At 47.2% G+C, this 19,475-nt stretch overlaps 1 protein-coding gene across 3 annotated transcripts in view; it reads right to left on the minus strand.

Moving 5' to 3' along the window:
• Lipc (lipase C, hepatic type) overlaps nt 1-19,475 on the minus strand; it is a 128,421-nt gene that overhangs the window by 24,111 nt on the left and 84,835 nt on the right. For 2 of the 3 annotated variants that reach the window (XM_021173401.3, XM_021173402.2), the window contains exon 2: nt 1,331-1,521. In XM_021173401.3, the coding sequence (XP_021029060.1) occupies nt 1,331-1,521 (191 nt within the window). Of the gene's footprint in view, nt 1-1,330; nt 1,522-12,844; nt 12,975-19,475 lie in introns of all 3 variants that reach the window. The other variant, XM_085844770.1, reaches the window with a different exon arrangement.

The following is a 19,475-nucleotide window of genomic DNA, read 5'->3' on the forward strand; positions in this document are numbered from 1 at the left end:
GAAGGGATGCCTCAGCATGGGCCTGCTGAGTACCTCACTATACCTCCATAGAACATATCCCCTCCTCTCTTTATCTGTTTATAAACACAGCAATGGTGGTGATGCTAATGGTGGTAATGATGGTAATGGGGGTGAGGGTGGTTGTGGTAGAGGCTGCAGAGGTTGCACACTGATTTTTTTAGGCCAAAGATCACATTTTTCTATAAGAGCTTGCAGCTTTGTGTTGCATTTCAAAACCAAACTTATTTACTCTATCATTAATTCAGCTAACAAACATTTTGGAACACCTAATGTCTAGTGGGTATTGGTTGGCAATGTCAGACTTCCAGAAAGGAACTTACAGCCTAGTGGATCAGAGAAACTGAATGAGAAAGCCCAGCAGAGAGATGAGCCAGAGGGGCCTGGGAACTCAGGGACCATCCCTCATGCCCTTGGGGAGGCTGGGCTGTGGCAGGGATGGCCTGCAGGAGACCCAGGTTGAGGCTATACCTATAGGAAAAGGAGAGCTAGAGAAGAGAATGAGGGAGGGGCACTAGTGAGGGGTCAGAGGAGATGAGGCAAAAAATGAAGCTGACAGGGTGTGTGTGTGTGTGTGTGTGTGTGTGTGTGTGTGTGTGTGAGCCAGTTTATTCTCTAGAGCAGGTGAGGTAGGGGTTTCAGGATATTGTCATGTCAAGGATAATTTTCATGCTTAGTCAGTGGACTGATTGCCTAGCATTTCATGAAGGTCTAGGTCCTATCCGTAGCCCTGCATAAACTAGACACAGTGACACACACCTGTTATCCCAGCCCTTGGAGGTGGAGTTAGGAGGACCTGGAGTTCAAGGTCATCCCTGGCTACATGATGAGTTTGAGGCCAGCTCTTCAAAAACTAATTTTCATGTAGATGACAGAAAACAAATCCCAACTCTTCAGCTGCAGGAGAGAGGCTCCACTGAAAAAAACACCCCTCGTCTAAACCCAGGACCCGAGCTGGATCCTCAGAACCCACAATCAAATTTTTGATGTGGTGCCGGAGAGATGGATCAAGGTTAAGAGTATGCACTCCTTTTGCAGAGGTCCTGAGTTCTGTTCCCAGCACCCATGCCTGGCAGCACACCATTACCTGTAACTCCAGATCCAGGAATCCGTCACCCTCTTCTGGCCTTGGTGGGCACCTGCACTCTCATGCACATACACACACAGACACACAATATTTCCACTATCACTGGGAGGTGCTTTACCAACACCACGTGTAGGGTTATCATTGGCGTTATTAAAATCCAACGCACTAGGGAAAAAGACAGCTACCAGGAACACACAGAGAATACAGCACGCCAGCACTTCCTACCGACCACCCGTGGATGATCATGATAAGCGGCTGAGAGCTGTTGAAGCCACACTCCTGCAGTGTTTCCGGGTGCTGAGGTCTGAGACGACAGCCCAGGTGATCGTTTTCATCTTGGAAGAGCAGGAATCTGGTCTCTGGCTTCTTTAATGGCTTGCTTGCTTCAGTAGCTCCAAGGCTTCTCCCAAAGGGCTCTGGAATAGAGAGTCGGGATTATCTGTTATGCCTGGCATGTGTTCCGTCAACGCAGGCCCTAGGCCACAGGTGGTTCTGAGCTCCAGCTGGTGGTTACTGGTGGTTACTGGATGATACTGGGAACCAGCATGAACTCCATCTTTGAGGAACCCAAAGATACTCACTGTGGGGTGTCCAGATGGCAGCGGGGGAACTTGGGAATCCCCCACACAAGTAAGGGACCTGACCCTCCATCTAGAAAACATCTAGCAATGTACGAGGCCTGACTCCAAGGCTTGAAGAATGTAGGTAAGGCCATTGGGAATGAGGTTTGCAGACAGGGAGCCTTACCCTAGATCACAATTCTGGGAAGAGGCAAAGTCAGGATTTGAACCTAGGTCTGTCTCCAGGGCTGGGAGACAGCAGACAGCAGAGAGAGTATGCCACTACATGCCACCTTTCCAGGCTCACTCTGTTCATTTTCACTGTAGGCATAGTATGTAGCACAAACCCTGAAGGGGCTCTCTGTGGAGGAGCATGGTGGGCAGTAATGGATTGTCCTGGAGTGCTATTCCTGGCTTGGAAGGGTGACTGGGGCTGTGCGTGTTTGGGATGGGGAGAGATATCTTCCAGCTGAGGGAAGAGCATGAAGAATGGCTCAGAAGCATGAGAGCTCATGACCAGAAGACACAGAGAGAAGCTGGCAGGGTAGAGCATGGATGCCAAAGACCTTGGACTTTATTTCCTGGGTGTGTTGTGAAACTGAACTCAGATTCAGCCTTGGCATTCAGCACTTTTCATCTATGCATCTTGTCTTTCTATGAAAATTTACTCTCACTGGCCTCCCAGGGCCAGTTCCTTCTTGTGTATATTGATTCTGGATTCAGCTCTGAGAACGTGTTCTAGCCCAGGTGCCCAGGACCGGCCAGCTGTGCAGGAAAAGATGAAAAACCGTTTCGCTTTCCACTTCTGCCCTCAGATCCCTTTCCTGTGTGTGTGCTGACAGTGTTATAGGCTTGTGTCTGGTCATTCCTTCCTCTTCTTAACTAATGCATGCTGGCCACCTCTGATGCTCCAGGCCTGGCTCGGTCTGAACTAGAAGTGGGTGGGAAAGCAGGCTTTGCATGTGGCTGCTCGAGGGCTGCAGAGAGGATGCCAGGAAGAGGGCAGGGGAGGGCCCCAGAGGAAAGGCTGCAGTGGAGCCTAGGTTAAAGAGTTTCCAAACTCCTGATAATGAGAAATGGTGGAAGAAACAAGATTCTGATGCCTAAAATAGTGAGATTCGATGGAAGAGTACAAGTTGGAGGGGTGCTGTAGAGAAGGGCTTAGTACTACTTAGTACTACAACTAAGGAGTTAAGACTCGGGATCCAGAGGAGGGCATGCATGATACAGAGAAAAAACTTGACTTGAGCTCACACACACACACACACACACACACACACACACACACAATCATAGCTGAAGAGACTGGTGCAGACACAATAATAGCAGTAAAGAAACCAAAGGAGGTTAACAGAGTGAGTTCCAGGACAGCCAGGGCTATACAGAGAAACCCTGTCTCGAAAAACCAAAAAAAAAAAAAAAAAAAAAAAAAGAATTTATTATTATATTTGATTTATTTGTGTGTGTATGTATATGTATGTGGATATGCATGTGTAGAGGTCGGAGGACAACTTTTGGGAGTTGGTTCTCCTCTTCCACCATGTGGGTCCCAAGAAGTGCCTTCACCCACTGAACTCTCTCACAGGCCTCCAGACAGATTCTTAACAATAACATCAGAAAACACACATTGTGAGGCACTATCAGGCTGCTGGGAGAGGCCTCAGGCCACGCTCCAAGTAACATTTGAACATTCCCTTTCAGTCTCCCCCTTCCCAGAGACATTTGTCCCACAGGTTAAAAAGGGGGGATTTATTTTAATTTGTACTTATGTGTATGCATGTGCATCTGTCTATGGATATGTGCACATAAGCAAGTGTCTACAGGGCCCTCTGGGTATTCAGGTCCCCCAAGCTTGAGTTACAGGCACTTGTGAGGCACCAACACGGGTTTTGGGGAACTGAATTCAAGTCCTTTGCAAGAGGACTGTGTGCTCTTAAGCATCAAGTCCTCTCTCTCTCCAGTCTCTTTGGCCTTTTTTTTCTGGGACCAGACACGAATGGCCTTATATTCTTTTTCATCTGCCTGAATAGTTTTTCATAGCAATAGAAAAATTTCACAAACATGATTTTAAAAGGTGACATAATTTATCTATTTTATTTATGTTTAGTTTGTTGCCGGATTTTTTTTTTTTTTTAATTTAGAACAGTGCTCTGATGGCCATCTTACTACTTAACCCTTTGCCAAAATCTATGCGATCTCTAATACATACTCCTAAAAGCAGTCTTGTAAGATCTCAGGAACCAGACCATTTACATCTCTGTATAAATTCCTACACATCCACATTGCTTTGTGCATATTTGTTTCCCCAGGACTAGGGATTGAACCTGGGCCTCATACATGTTGACAAGCACTCTGCTGCTGAGGCCCATCCACAGCCCATGTCCTCAGCATTTTTTTCATGTATGTGTGTGTGTGTGTACACATGAAGCCAGAAGAGGCCATTGGATCCCATGGAGCTTGAGTTACACACAGGTGGTTGGGAGTAGCCTGTTATAGGTGCTGGGAACCTGCAAGAGCAGCAAATGCTCTTGATCATTAAGGCATCTCTTTAGCCTCTCGTGTCTTCTTAAGAGACCAAGACTCCAGTGGTATGAAGCAAGAAGGTACTGTGGTTTTGAGAGAGGCAATATTGGCCAAGGTAAACAGTTACTTCAGGAGAACCTATTCTTATATCCTGGAAAATGAGGTGGTGGACCTAGGGTTGCCTTCTGTATGGCAGTTAGTACCAAACACCTCCTCCTTTAGTCAGAAGGATTTTGGGTAGTATCCCTTGCAGTGATTTCTCCATTTCCAAGCCAGCTCCTGGTTAGAAGATCCTTAGGAATTCATACAAGAATGAATTTGATCTTCTTTCCTTGGGCAAAGACATCATCAGGTGGATGACTTCAGGCAACCGAGCTAGGCCATCTGGCTTTGGAGAAAGCCAGTTGAAGCTTTAGCTCGGCCTTGCTGCCTTCTGCCTACAGCGCCCGTGCAGGATGATTCTGCTCGGTTGAACGCACGTCAGGTGCTTGCCAGGTACCAGATAAAGTTAATGAAGCAAGTGTATGAGCTGAAGGCCTTGGGCGCTAATGTGCCCCTGCAGAGCTGTTTGCAAAACATCTCCACGAATTCATTATTTAATTGCGTTCTATAGTGTGTGTGTGTGTGTGTGTGTGCTCACCACACTCTTGTTCTGTAAACATGTACTGCTGAAAATATTCCCAGGCCTGGCAGGAGTTCCCCTGGAAAACCATAATTTCTCAATGTCCCTGAAAATTCTCCAACCACATCCTTTGCCCGGGATGGAACATTCCCATGAAATAAATGGAACTGCCACTCTGTGGCTGCTGGCATCAAGCAAATGACTTAGAGTTGGGTCATGTTGACACCGGAAATTCCTATATGGGGTTGGCATGGTAGCCCTAGTGTTTGCCTTGTAGGCCAAGTGCTTGCCTAGCCTAGCATACCTAAAGTATTTGGTTCATTCCCAGCATTGCATAAACCCAAATGTGGTGGCACAAATCTCTAATCCCAGCATTAGAAGCCGGAAGCAGGAGGATTAGGAGTTCAAGGTCATCCTTGGCTACATAGGGAGTTTGAGGCCAGCCTGGGCTACATGAGACCCTTGTCTCAAAAAAGAGGAAATGACTGAAGCGATGATTTAGAGGTTATGATTGCAGACTGCAGCTGGGCATGGTGGTATGTGCCTTTAGTCCCAGCACTCAGAAGGCAGAGGCAAGTGGATCTCTGTGAGTTCAAGGCCAGCCTGGTCTAACAAAGAGAGTACCAGGACAGCCATGGCTACATAACCTTGTCTCAAAAATCAACAAACAAACAAAGATTGGAAACTGCTCTTGCAGAAGACCCGAATTGGGTTCCTAGCATCTGCTCCAGGTAACTTACAACCACCTATAAATAACTCCAACTTGAGGAGCTCTGATGCCTCTGGCCACCTCGGCAACTGTACTTGGATGCAACATACCTGCACAGAGACACACATGTACACATAATTAAAAATAATAAAAATAAATCTTTAAAAAAGAACATAAATTGAGAACCCTATTCCTTGACTTCTTGTGCCTTTTTCCTATCTGGCCCTGTGGATAAAGGGGTTCATTAGGGGCCCTGCTCTGTTCAGAGCTTGTTGACACACTGTGGGACACAGTGCCGGGGATTCTCAGAAGCCAATGCTCTGTAGCCAGATTGCTTGGTCTGAATCCCAGCTTTGTTGCTAAGGTTCTGTGGCCTTAACCTTCCAGTCTCCCATACTAACAGAAGCACCCCAGTAGGATTAATGTAAGCCAGAGGTGCAAACACACTGCTTTCTAGGAATGTCCAACCTTTTTGGCTTCTCTGGACCACACTGGTTGAAAGAAAAATCATCTTGGGCCACATGTGGGCATCCAACCTGTGACCTGTGGGTTTAGAGAGAGTACATGTGTTGTTTATTTTTTTCGGACACCGGGGCACGAAGTTCACGCAGGAGACCTTAGAATTCAGTTACCTAACCACAAAAATCCAGACTACCCTCTCCCCATCACAAATCTCATAATGTTTTACAGCTTTGTGTTTGGTGGCATCTGTAGCTTTGTGGAGCTTCAGGTTGGATGCACCTGCTTGAAACTAAACAAAAGGAAAGATTTAAGTTTCCTCTTCCTTAGACCACTTGAGGTCCTGATCCTCTGCAGTGTCTAGGATTACACAGACGTGTGTGTGTGTGTGTGTGTGTGTGTGTGTGTGTGTGTGTGTGTGTATTGTAGGCAGTGGTGGGGAATGAATCACAAGCCACTTAGTGAAAAGAGAGGCTGGGTTTAATCAGGGTCATTTATGTGGCTGACAAGGGGCTTGGCTGACTTTGGGGAGGATATAGGAACGTCTAACCATTCCACTCGCCAAGCAGCTTACAGGAAACATAGAGAATGGCTTTGACTATTAACAAGCCAGTTTCAGGAGTCTAGGTCTCAGGCAAGCTCTCTGGGAACTTTTTAGACAGAACTCCGGTGGGAATCCATATACTGGGTGGAGGGTGATCTCCCAATCAGCCACCCTTCCCGACTCTCCATGTTTCACATCATAACCTCAGTAGTGTGGTGTTGTTGGCTTTTTTTTTTTTTAAGATTTTTAAATTTTATTTTGTGTGTATAAGTGTCTTAGCTGCGGGTATGGTATGTGTACCAATTGAGTGCAGTGCCCGAGGATGTCAGACAAGTGTAGGATGTAAAACCATGCCAGGAAGTTTGGTAAGGTAGAGCAGGTTGAGACCCAGAGACTGGGTGGGCACACACTGAGGCTTAGGTGGCTCCCAGCTCCCTGCCAGACTCCTGAGTTGGAACACATGCCAGGCTTCTCACATAAAAGAAACATGTCCTATGGTCACATAGGCCCCAAACAGAGTTCTCCATGCTAATGAGGTACCTAGAGGCCCAGAGGGCTTAACCAGCAAGCTTCCCTTCCCAGACATTCCTCTCTGCAAGAGGCATTTAATCTCAGGTCCACTCTGAGAAGTGTTTATGGTGCGGTGTGCATTCATTTTGCACCATGTGCAGCCAATAAACAGTTTAGAACCATGGACTGTCTCTTTCATCAAGTTTTGCTGTGGGGATCATGGAGAAGCCATTGACTACAGAGGCATAGCTTATTTTTCCTGTAGAAAGACTCTCTGCCCTCCCAGCCACAGCTACCACCAAGCCTGCCTCAACCAAGCTAAGAACAATCACTGCTGGGATAAGCAGGAGCTCCCTCCCTTTGCCCTTTTTCGCCCCAGGATAGACTCCGTTCTCGGCTCTTCTGCGACTCCCAGCGACGCCTGGATGTCCAAGAGTGTGAGTACTCCACAGCCTTCATCACAGGCTCAAAGACCCCTAAACCAGCTCCCGTTCCCCACATCTTCCCACCCCTGGAAGCCCTGTCTTGGTGCTTCCCTACAGCCCAGCATCTGCCCCGGTGGCAGCGTGGGATACAGTAGTGTAGATGCTGGGAATAGAACCCAGGTCCTCTGCAAGAGCAAATGCTTTTCACCACTGACCCACCTCTTCAGTTGTACCATGGTCCTTTGAGACTGGATACAGGGGAATAATTTACACTTGGGAAATTGGTAAAGCTTAAATCTCAGATTTGGATTAATTTCTTTTTACCATTTATTTGGTGTGTGGGTGTACATGTGCAACCATGGGTGTGTGTCTGGTGGTGAGAGGACAATCTATGGGAACTGGCTCTCTCTTTTTACGTCACGGGTTTGAGGGCCGGGCTCAGGTCACCAGGCTGCACAGTGAGCACCTTTACGACTGAGCCATCTCACAGGCCCCAGACTTGTGTTGATGAGTGTATAGGCTTGCACAAAACATGGAGAAGTATAATGGATTATAATCTCATTTCCTTATTCCTTATGAGGGCTTCTGCTTCCAGTCCTGAAAAGCCCTCAGAGCTAAGGAACAGTGGGGCTGAGAAGACAAAGTCTAACTAACATCTGAACCAATGGTTGTTTCATATGAGGGTGCGGAATCTGATCCGCCTACTAAAGCTTACACAGCTGGTTACCCATGAAGAGAGAATCAGGATACGGGCTTCTGCCCAAGTGCAGCCTCCCTCCCTGTGGTGAGCGGGGTAGTTGACCTTTGGTCAAGGGTTTGCCACCTGTGTGGCGGGGGTTTCCTGTTTGCTTGTTTATTTAATCTCACTTCCTTATTCAATCTTATTTCCTGTCTTGTCCATCCCATGTGTGTGTTCCCTGCTTTCTCAAGGCAGAAATCTGCCTTTCTGCTGAACAGATTCTGGAGCAAGCTTACAGGTTATATTTTTTTGGGGGGGGTGTGTGGTGAGGTGGGGTGAGATTGTTTTGTTCTATTTTTCCCATTTAAAATTGTATTAGTTGCACAAAAACTGAGTTAACAGGAGAAAATAGAATTTTAAAAATACCTTATCACTCCAGTGGATTGCCTTCTTGCTTCTCTGTGTTTCTGTTCTGCATGTGGACGTGAATATGGTTTTTTTTTACATATATTCATATTTTTACATCTATACATAACTGCGTAGATGACCTTTTAGTTTTTAATTCATTCCACATAACAAAATAAACATTTTTCCATGTTTCTATGGTGTTCATGTTCACATTTAAAGGCTGAGTGATAGATATTCCACCCAGAGGGTATTTGATAATGTGTGTATCCTCTTCCCTGTCACGGGATAATCAATAGAACCCTGACAGCTCACTTTTATAAACTCAACTTCATAGAGAACATTAGTCCCACTCAGATGGCTGGCTGGTGTGGGCTTACTTGATTAACTGACATTGCTGTTTTGATATGATATGCTCAGCACCTTGCAGCTACCCCTTCCCCAGGTGTCAATTGTACTTACCTCCAGCCCAGGCAACCCAGGCAGAAACCAAATGTGATAGTGAGGACTGGGCCTATGGCTCAGCCATTAAAATACTTCCCACACAAGCATGAGGACCTGCCACTGGGTTAGCACACTTGTGGAAAGCTAGGCACAGTAGCACAGGGCTGGAATCCCACTGGGGGGAGATGAAGACATGGAGGGTACCTGCGGTTCCTTCACCGGCAAGTCTAGCTGACTCTGGAGGTCCTAGATTTCGTGAGAGACCTTGTGTTTCTAGTTTGTTTTCTGTTATTATAATAAACGACGTGATATAGAGCAACTTATGGAGGAAAGGGTTAATATTATTATCTACTTCCAGGTCACAGTCCATCACTGAGGGGACAAGACAGGAACTCAAACAGAAACCATGGAGGGATGCTTTACTGGTTCTCTCACTGACTTTCTGGCTTGCCCAGCTGGCTTTCTTACAGCCCGGTCCCATCTGCCTGCCTAGGGATGCTGCAGCCCCACAGTGGGCTGGACTCTGTCCCATCAATCATCCATCAAGACATCCATCCACAGGGCAGTGTGAAGGATGCAGCTCTGCAGTTGAGGTTCCCTCTTTGTGGGTGAGTTTAGGTCACGTCAAATTGACAATTAAAGCTAACAAGCACATCCTGACTTGGAAAACAAGTGTACTGTTGAATGATAGAGAAGGATTCATGACCTCTGACCTCCACAGCATGTACACACCAGTGCAGTGCACCCTCATACATATGTAAATGTGTGCATATACACCTACAAACATGTACACACAGACATATATGCACAGTAAATAAAAGTGGTGGAGTAGGTAGGATGGACAGCACAGGGATCAATGTAAAATAAATATAAAATAACAAAGTTTAAAAATCAATATAAATAAAGGTATGTTCGTGGGACTGTCACTTCTTCGTCATTTGATGTCTCTTCTCTTATCCAAGCCCCATAACACCTCTATAAGGTAGGTGCTCTCTAAACTCAGAGAGGTTAAGTGTCTTGACCAAGATCACACAGGAAGTAGATGTGCTAGGCATCAAGTTTGGCCAGTCTGACTTCAAATAAATTATATATATATATATATATATATATATATATATATATATACACACACACATATACATATATATAATTATTATTCATTATTATTGTGTGTATGTGGTGTGTGTGCCTGGGTGCATGCCATGGTGTGCATGTGGAGGTCAGAGGACATTGTTTAGGGTGAGGCAGTCTGGTCTCTCTTTCCACTTGGAGTTTCTGGCATTGAAGCCAGGTTCTCAGGCTTACGTGGCAAGTACTCTTGCCCACTGAGCTTGGTCGTCAGCCCGGATCTCCCTGCATCCAGCTGCCACTTCCTGAACGATCTGCACAGACAGCATTTCCTCCTCACAGTGCTGGGAGGGAAGCGCTGTTATTGTCATGGTCTTCATCTTACATGGATTCTTAGGGAGGTTAAATAATGGGAAAGGGGGCTCAGAAACAGGTTCAAATCCAAGAAACCCAGTTCCCTTGTGCACTCCAGCGGGAGCAGGTGGTAGCTCCTTCAGAGTTCCGCAAGTGAAGTTGCCCTTGGGACAGATCCATACACTGGCTTGGCCAGGTTTGCAGGAAGCACTCTGAACATGAAGTCCACTATAGTTTTGATAACTGGATTCCGATAAGAGGAAATGTGACCCCTGCATGGCAGGTGTAGTGACCTCATAGAGAATCAGGCCCCAGGAGAAGGCATTTCCAGTAATGGAAATGCTGATCTGTGTGTATGTGCGCGCGTGTGTGTGTGTGTGTGTGTGTGTGTGTGTGTGTTTGTGTGTGTGTGTTTGTGTGTGTGTGTGTGCATGTGTGTGTGTTAAACACTTTGTGGATTCTGGGGATTGAACTCAGGTCACTGGGTTTGTGTGGCAACCACTTTTCCCACTGAGCTATCTCCTCTCCCACCCCTACCCCCACCCTACCCCTGCCCCAATGCCTCACATATCCCAGGCTGGGCTCAAACTCACTATATACCCAAAAGGTCTTGAATTTCTCATCACTCTGCCTCCAGTTCCCTGGTGCAGGGATCGCAAAGGTGTCTCACATGCAGCTTTAGCAGTGCTGGAAGAGAACCCAAGGTCTCATGCAGACTTGGCAAACACTACCAACCAAGCCACATCCTCCTCCTGAGCAGGTTCCTTTGTGAGTCCTTTACATCTCCTTTTATAGACAATCTACCTTTGGGCACTCTAGAGTTTTTTCTCCCTAATAGACCTACAGAAGGCAGATGTTCCCATGCCTCCCTTGTGTAGGAAGATCCCCTCTACACATGTCCCCAAGAGGCCTTTGACCTTGAGCAAGCTCTTTCACTTCTCATTTGGCCAGTAAGGGCTTTGCACTGTCTGCTCTGTGAACCACTGTATCACGCTAAGGTCTCCTAGGTGATGTAGTGAGGTGTGATAAGCCCCTTGACTCAGCCAGAGCAGGGTTCTAGCCCTGAAAACCAGCTGGGGCCTGATTTCCCCTCTGGAAACCCAACAAACTTGGAGATGATCCTAGGGTCATTTTGGTTTAACATACGCAAGAGCTAAGGCCACCACTGGTTTTTAGTGATGGCCTGAGTTCCATCACACACACACACACACACACACACACACACACACACACACACACGGCTCCTTCTTTGAGGTCTGAGTTAACCAGGCCAAAAGGGAAGTGGGACTTCTTAGAGCAGTAGCACCCAGGGACAGCTGTGGTGTGCAGGTGTGCCCGTCCAGAGCTGCAGCTGCCTTGCATTCTGAAGATGAATACTTGTATCATAAGGACAGCATTGGGCATTAACTTGACTCAGTGTCCCCAAGGTTATGCTTTACAGCTGAAGTCACACAGGATGGGCAGTGTCTGCTGAAGCATCTGGAATGCACTCTGTGGAGTGAGGGCCTGGTGAGGAACTGGGTCTGATCCGTCCCTGACCCTTGCTAGGGCTTTCCTGTAGAAAGGCCTGGGCTGAGGGCATTGACTGTGGAATGCTTTTAGACACAGACAGCCCACCTGCCTCACATTCTTTTTCTTTTCTTCTCTTCTGTCTGTCTGTCTGTCTCTCTCTTTCTTTGTAAAACAGGGTCACATGTAGCCTAGTAGGCTGGTCTTAACTCTCTATGGAGTTGAGGATGATCTGAAACTCCAGATTCTCCCTCCCTAACCTCCCTAGTGCCAAGATTACAGGAGTGCACCACTACACTAAATGTATGCAGCACCGGGGATTGAACCCAGGACTTTGTGTGTGCTAAGTAAGCAGTCTACCAACTGACCTACACCAACAGCCTTCTATTTAGCCTGAGTGCTGGGATTACAGGCATGAGCCGCTGCACCCAGCTGGAGCTTGGCATCCAATGCAAGCCTACCCCCATTTCTTCTAGAGCTATGTCAGATCTCTTCTCTGTTATAATCTACAGTTCCGTCTGAGTACTCTTTGTTCTTATCCACCCAGGTCTTCACTGTTCGCTTTAGTGCTTTCTGTGAGTTTTGTGAATTCTGTGTTTCTGAGGTAGCTTTGCGCTATAGATGACTGGCTCGACCGGGTTCTTCTGTGCCAGGAAAAGCAGACTCCTCTTTGGAGGGTAGATTCCCACTTTCTAGGTCCCATTTGGCTGTTCCTTTGTGTGATGGAGTCTGCAGACAGTTTGAAGTCTACTGAGCTGAGTCCCTTTTCCTATCAGTCAAGGAACACTCTGTCCAAAGGAGGAAATCCAGCAGCCAGACTAGACTTTCAGTCTCCTTTCTAACAGGGAAGTCAGACACACCCAGCCAGCATGCTGCCCTTCCACCCCCACTGAGTGAACTCTGCCCTTTCAGCTTTTACCCAATTTACCTTCATTGGCTTAGCATGCAGACTCTTTGGCACCATGCCCAGGGCAGCTGACTCGGGAGTTCTTGGGAAGCTTTGAGACCTCCATTATCACAGAGTGGCAGGCAGCTCCTTTGCGGTTAAAACCATGAACCTGGGCCAATGAGATGGCTCACTGAGTAAAGGCACTTACTGCCAAGCCTGATGCCCCCAGTTTAATCTTGGAACGCACAGGGTAGAAGTTGAAAACTTCTGACTCTTGAAAGTTGTCCTTTAGCAGGGCAGTGGTGGTGACCACTTTTAAGTCCAGTACTTGGGAGGCAGAGGCAGAGGCAGAGGCAGAGGCAGAGGCAGAGGCAGAGGCAGAGGCAGAGGCAGAGGCAGAGGCAGAGGCAGAGGCAGAGGCAGAGGCAGAGGCAGAGGCAGAGGCAGAGGCAGAGGCAGAGGCAGAGGCAGAGGCAGAGGCAGAGGCAGAGGCAAGAGTTCTGTGAATTCAAGTTCAGCCTGACCTACAGAGTGAGTTCCAGAACAGCTAGAGCTACCCAGAGAAACCCTGTCTCTAAAAGAAAGAGGAGGAAGAGGAGGAAAAGGAGGAGGGCGAAGAGGAGGATGAGGAGGAAAAAGAAGAAAAGAAGGAAGGAAGGAATGGAAAGTTGTCCTCTGGCCTATACATGAGCACTGTGGATCCACTCCAGTGCATGGTGCGCCCTGGGCAAGTTTACAAGTAGCCTCTGCATAGCATTGTAAGTAAAGGAGGAAGATGTGTAAAGTCCCTGCTGCACTGCCTGGTACGGCAGGTGCTGGGTCCATAGGACACAGAGATATTTCACAGAAAAAGGAACACAGATGGTCTCTAACGTGTTTAGATCCAACCCTCAGTCCTCAGACAAAAAACCCAAACTGAGGGTATGCTGCTGCAATCTCACTGTTAGACAGGTAAATATTTATACTTGGCCTATTCCTTCCAGACAGGCTGGCAGAGTGAAAACCTATGCCACTCCCAAGGAGAGGAAAGGCAAGTCTCAAAAGCTACAGATGCCAAGGTCGTGTGCTCTACCATTGAGCTATATCTCCAACTCTTTTGTTGTTGTTGTTTTGTTTTGGTTTTTTGAGACAAGGTTTCTCTGTGTAGCCCTGGCTGTCCTGGAACTCACTTTGTAGACCAGGCTGGCCTCGTACTCAGAAATTTGCCTGCCTCTGCCTCCCGAGTGCTGGGATTAAAGGCGTGCGCCACCACGCCCGACTTATAGCTCCAACTTTTAAGCACATTGATTTTGAAAAACAACGAACAAACAAACCACGTATTTACTTGGGGGTTGGCACATGCTCTAGAACTCTTGACAGAAGACAATTTGCAGAGTTGGTCCTCTCTTTTCACCATGTCAGTCTCGGGGATTGAACTCAGGTCCTCAGATTTGGCAGTAAGCACCTTTACCTGCGGAGCCATCTTAGAGACCCCAGTATTTACTTTCCCCCAGTATTTACTTGGTAGGAACTTACCCTGTGGATCTGTCTATACATTTATAAAATGAAATAAATACAAAATTATTTTCTGTCATATCATCTGTAGTTATAGAGTCCAGAGACAAATCCCTTGGCACCCATCTGGAAAGATCTGTAGACTGTATTGCTAAGTGATAAACATTATTATCAAATGTCAGCTAGCCTGTGATGCCTTTCAGGGGGTAGCGGGGGCAGTAAATTCATTTACATTCACTTTGATCTGTGTAAGGAGACACTGAAAAGATATGGAAATCTGAATATGGGCTAAGAGGTGGCGGGGCAGGGGGAGGGAAGATAAGACCAAAACTCTTTTATGTTTTGTACTCTTTAAACTCATAAGCCATGGGGATATTTACCTCTTATTTTGTTTGGTTGGATTTTGTTTGTCTTTGAAACAGAGTCTGGTGTATCTCAGGCTGGCATCAACTGGTCATTCTCCTGCCTCAGCCTCCCAAGTGCTGAGATTACAGGCATAGGCTACCATGCCTGCTTGAATCTTCATCTCTTTAAAATCTAATCTTCAGAAACTTGAGTAAAAGTTGCTGGTTTGTTGCTTCTTGCTTCAACTTTCCACCATGGCTGTTCAAATACTGCTCAGGAAGCTCAGTCTTTCACCTTGGAGGACACTGGGGGCTGACCCCCCCCCCCGACTGTGAGGCCCAAGAGTCTCCCTAGATTCCCATCCAGATAGATATCTGGATATCATGTCTGATACTACGCATACACTATAACTGCTTAATTGTTATTTAGGAGGCTGCCCTCTTTGAGATGGGCCTGAGAGAGCAGGGTGATCCAAGCAGATAAAGATGGCCCCACAGGGAACGTACCCCGTGGGTATCATCCTCCCTGTCAGAGCTGGTCCTGGAAGATGACAAATGTGCTTAAAGCCAAGGAGCAGAGCATACCAGGGACAAGCAGGATGGTAAGGACTGGGCTGGGGCCTGAGGTGCCTGTGCTACTGGTATAGCTTTAGAAGGTATGCAGGGAAACTGAACTGAAAACATCCTCACTTTGGCCTGGACCTTTCCTACTTTGTTCTGAGGCTGGTGCTCATGGAGTCCTGGCAACAGGCATATCTTGGACTTGTCAGCGTGATTAATGTTTCAAAGTTGTAACAGCATCTCTAGGAATTCATGGTTCAAACTGGCAGCTGAGATAGGCCAAGATCTTTGGAAGAAATAGAACACAGGTAGTAAATGTGAGTCTTTAAAACAGGCAACTGCTAGTCATATACCCCAGATATGATCAACAATGATGAGGGGGTCTGTGGGAGGGGTCAGTGAACCATGGGGTCAGTGAAGATGGGGACCCCATAGGAATGCCTGAAGTCTTCACAGAAAGAGGTGGCCTACAGAGAGGTCAACCAAGCAGGAAGGTGCAAGAGTATCAAAACAGAAGTGGGTAAGCAGGGGCCTGAGACTGAAGCCAGAAGGCCTGGGCTTATCATGAGCCTGAAACCAAGCCAGAGCAAGGCTGGGGGGAGCCTGGCCCACACTAAGACACAAAGATCCTGTGTGCTTGGATTTGAAAACACACCAGGGAATATATTCTAGAACACGGCATCTCCCCTGAAGGTGGTGTGTCCTCAGGGATGCTCGGTATTCAGTCCAGCCTCTTTTTGCCTGGAGCACGCCTAGGTCTTTGCCTCTGCAGGGAGAAGGCTCAGCTCAGGCTATTTAGAGGAGGCAGATGTGGTAGGATGTGTGGGTTTAGGTAGGTCACTAGGAGTGAGGAGTGTCAACAACCCTGAATATAGACCACAGATGTTCAAGGGGCGGAGCACTAGAGGACTCAGAGAGACCAGCATGTCCAGTCCTAAAGGAATTAACAGTGTCGGGTATGGATGGATGGGGAGCTGGAACCATGGTAGGAGTCTACTGCATGGGAACTTCTAATCACTATCCCACTCCCCTCTCTCCAACCACAGGGAGATAAAGAAAGCAAGTGAGAGAGCCCCAGTCCTCCTCTTCCTCCTCCTCCTCCTCCTCCTCCTCCTCCTCCTCCTCCTTCTCTCCAGTGATTGTCTCCTGTGTCTGGGCTTCTTAGGCAACATGCTACATGGGGTAAGGCCTGAACTTGCAGTGCCCCTTGCCCTCAACCAAGCAGCTTGTGCTGACTTCTGCTTTCTGCTCTCAGAACCCTCTCGAGGTGCCCGTCATCTCCACTGAGTCATCACCCACTCCTTCCTTTTCTTCCTTCCCCTCCTGAATCAGTCAGCAGCAACTCACTGTGGTAAGGATAATGTCCCCTGTTCTCATAATCCCTGTTCCCCGACACCAGGTTATCCCACTGTCTGAGCTTCCTGCCCACAGGTCTTTGCCTAGCTCAGAAGCGCTCTCTCTCTCTCTCTCTCTCTCTCTCTCTCTCTCTCTCTCTCTCTCTCTCTCTCTCTCTCTCTCTCTCACCCCAGCCCTCAGATGCCTTACGTAGATCTTCAAGGTAGACTCTGTCCTTTGCAAGGTTGCTGGCTCCATGACCAGGCTCTGAGTTGTACATGTGTTATGAATTCATGGGTCCTGACACCAGGCTCAGGGCCTGGACACTGGTGGGCTAAAATAACATGATAATTCTATTATCTAATCCTAGAAAATTCTAGGGAAATGTTTGTCATAATAAACCAATACAGGAGGAAGGGAAGTCCAGAGGCAGGGGGATGTACCTGCTTCCTTTCTAACAGCCAATTCCTTTCCTGGGGTTAGAAGCTGTTGGCCCATTATTGCAGCCATCTCTTCCAAGAATAAGCTTGGGAGGGGGAAGGCATTGTAGTAAGAAGAAACTTCTAGACATTGTCTGGACATGAGTAGTTCTTGTTTGCTTACGTCTCAAAGGACTCTAGACAGCTCCCCATTTTTGTTTCCCCTTTCTCTTCCTTCTTTCTCTGATCTTCCTTTATTTTAGACTATTTAATTAATTAACTAATTAAGTAATTTTTGAGACAGGGTCTCTCTTTGGGGTCCTAGCTGTCTGGAGCTCACTATACAAACCAGGCTGCCCTCGAACTTACTGAGATCTGCCTGCTTCTGCTTCCTGAGTGCTGGGACTAAAGGCATGCACCACCACACGTAGCTTTATTTTACTCATTTCAATTACATTTAAAAATTTGTCTTTATGAAGTCTTTTCTGATTCCAAACTGTCTCTGGAACTATCAATAGGGGTATTGTGGAATAAGGAACTTTGCAGCTGTGTGAATTGGGGGCTGTGCTAAGTGACTTTAACATGGCTGCCTGATGGCCAGAGAGGAGTTTTAAGTAGCTGCTTTAGGGGTAATCTTTTGTGGGGACCAATACCAGGGGGGGACTCTCAGACACAATGTCTTCAGTGCAAACTGCCCCAGTCTCTGCATTCCTTTATTTGGCATTTCTGGTCTTGGGAAGAAGTTCTGTCTATGGGCAGCTTTCCTTGTGCCCCTGTCCTGCAGAGCTTCTTGAAACCCTTGGTGTCCATGTGATGTTCCAGGATGACAGGAGACACATGGTCTGCTGTTCTGAACCCACTCCCCTTCTGCTGTGTTCTCTTTCCCTAGATGTGATGGCTCAGTATTTCTGTGCAAATACATGCCATCTACTGAGGGTCTTTTGGTTAAAATCCATGGAATAAGTAGGAAGAGAGCCCTTGAAAGCCAGGCCTCAGGTGGCCAGGAAATAATTGGTTAAATGGTCAAATGCAGTGGTTTGCAATGACTGGGTTTAGTGCCCATGCTCAAGAGCCTGTGCAAATAGTCTAGGGTCTGCTGTGGGAATGAGGAGGGGACACAGGAGTGAGAGGGCAGGTTCCCAAACTGCACACATGGTCAACCTGAGTGTCATTGACTTTGGATTCTAGTATTTTCTGCCAGAGAGTCTGCTTGTAGAAAGGCTTCCATGGCCAATATAGGTTCAAAACCACAACTCTACACACAGATACTCCCCTTAAATAAATAAAATATGATAAACCAAAGCAGGTGGAGTAAGATGACTCAGGTGCCTGCTCCCAAGTCTGATCCTGAGTTTGATCCCTGGGACATCCATGGTGGAAGGAGAAAACAAACTCTTACAAGTTGTACCCTGACCCCCTACAAAAGCACTGTGTGGTACACGCATCATCCATCCCTGAAAAAAAAAGTGAAACAAACAAAACCTACAGCCTGCCCTGAACAGGGATGTGCAAAGGTGAAACACACGTCTACCAACTCCGTTAGGGGATGCTGGAGCTAGAATCCATACTCCTGCATCTGCTTGTTTGTTTCAGAATCAACCAGTTTCCAAAGAGAAGAATAAAAGAGATCAAGGGGCTAGCGACGGTGAAGACAGCATGAAGTCTATCTGTTCTGTGTCACTGAGGTGAGAGAGAGAGAGAGAGAGAGAGAGAGAGAGAGAGAGAGAGAGAGAGAGAGAGAGAACTTCAGATGTAAAGAAATGCATGCTGGGAGCAAATGCTGCCGTGCCAAGAATAACTCAGGAGGAGACAGTGCAATCCCCCAGTCTCCAGTAAAATGAACTGTGTAATCAACACTGCTGTACTCTGTAAATATTCTATCCACTGATAAAGAACTCGGCAAATAGAGGTGGCGCCTGAGCACAGCTCCCAAAGCCAGAGAAAGTAGAGGAGAGAGGGGCTAATGGCTGACAGGTCTGTCTCAGTGCCTGGGGCAACAAAGGAGCCTACGTTAAGACATCCTGTGCCTCACACAGACACTGTGTCCTGTGTCTGACAGTGTCCGTGGTTCCTTTAAGTATAGTGCTATTTGTACTCACTGTGCACTTCCTGTCTGGACTGCCCTGGTCATCTAGCCTCTTAGAAAAATTCTGACTTAGCCAGAATCACCTGCAGGGCTGGAATCCACACCCCCTTGGTTCCAGAGTCAACATTCATTTTTAAGGGGATAGAGCTTATTTATAGAAACATACAGGAAGGTATGACCATCCTAAATGTGTAGCTCTGTGGATTTCTACCCATTCACAAGCCTCCCTCAGGATCATGACAGAGGTCTCCATGCCCAGAGGATGCCCTCAGTCGTCTCTAGCAATACCAGCACCCAAACCTACCACTTCCTCTTATCAATGGGAATGTGTTTCTTCTGTTCTTCAACTTTGTGTCAATAGAGTCACACAGTAGGTCTTTTTTTGTGTCTGGCTGTTTTACCCAACACCTTGTGATGTTCATGTAAGATGT

This window comes from Mus caroli, unplaced genomic scaffold (genome assembly GCF_978045245.1).
Source record: "Mus caroli unplaced genomic scaffold, Mus_caroli_1 scaffold_11, whole genome shotgun sequence".
NCBI classification, from domain to species: Eukaryota; Metazoa; Chordata; class Mammalia; order Rodentia; family Muridae; genus Mus; species Mus caroli.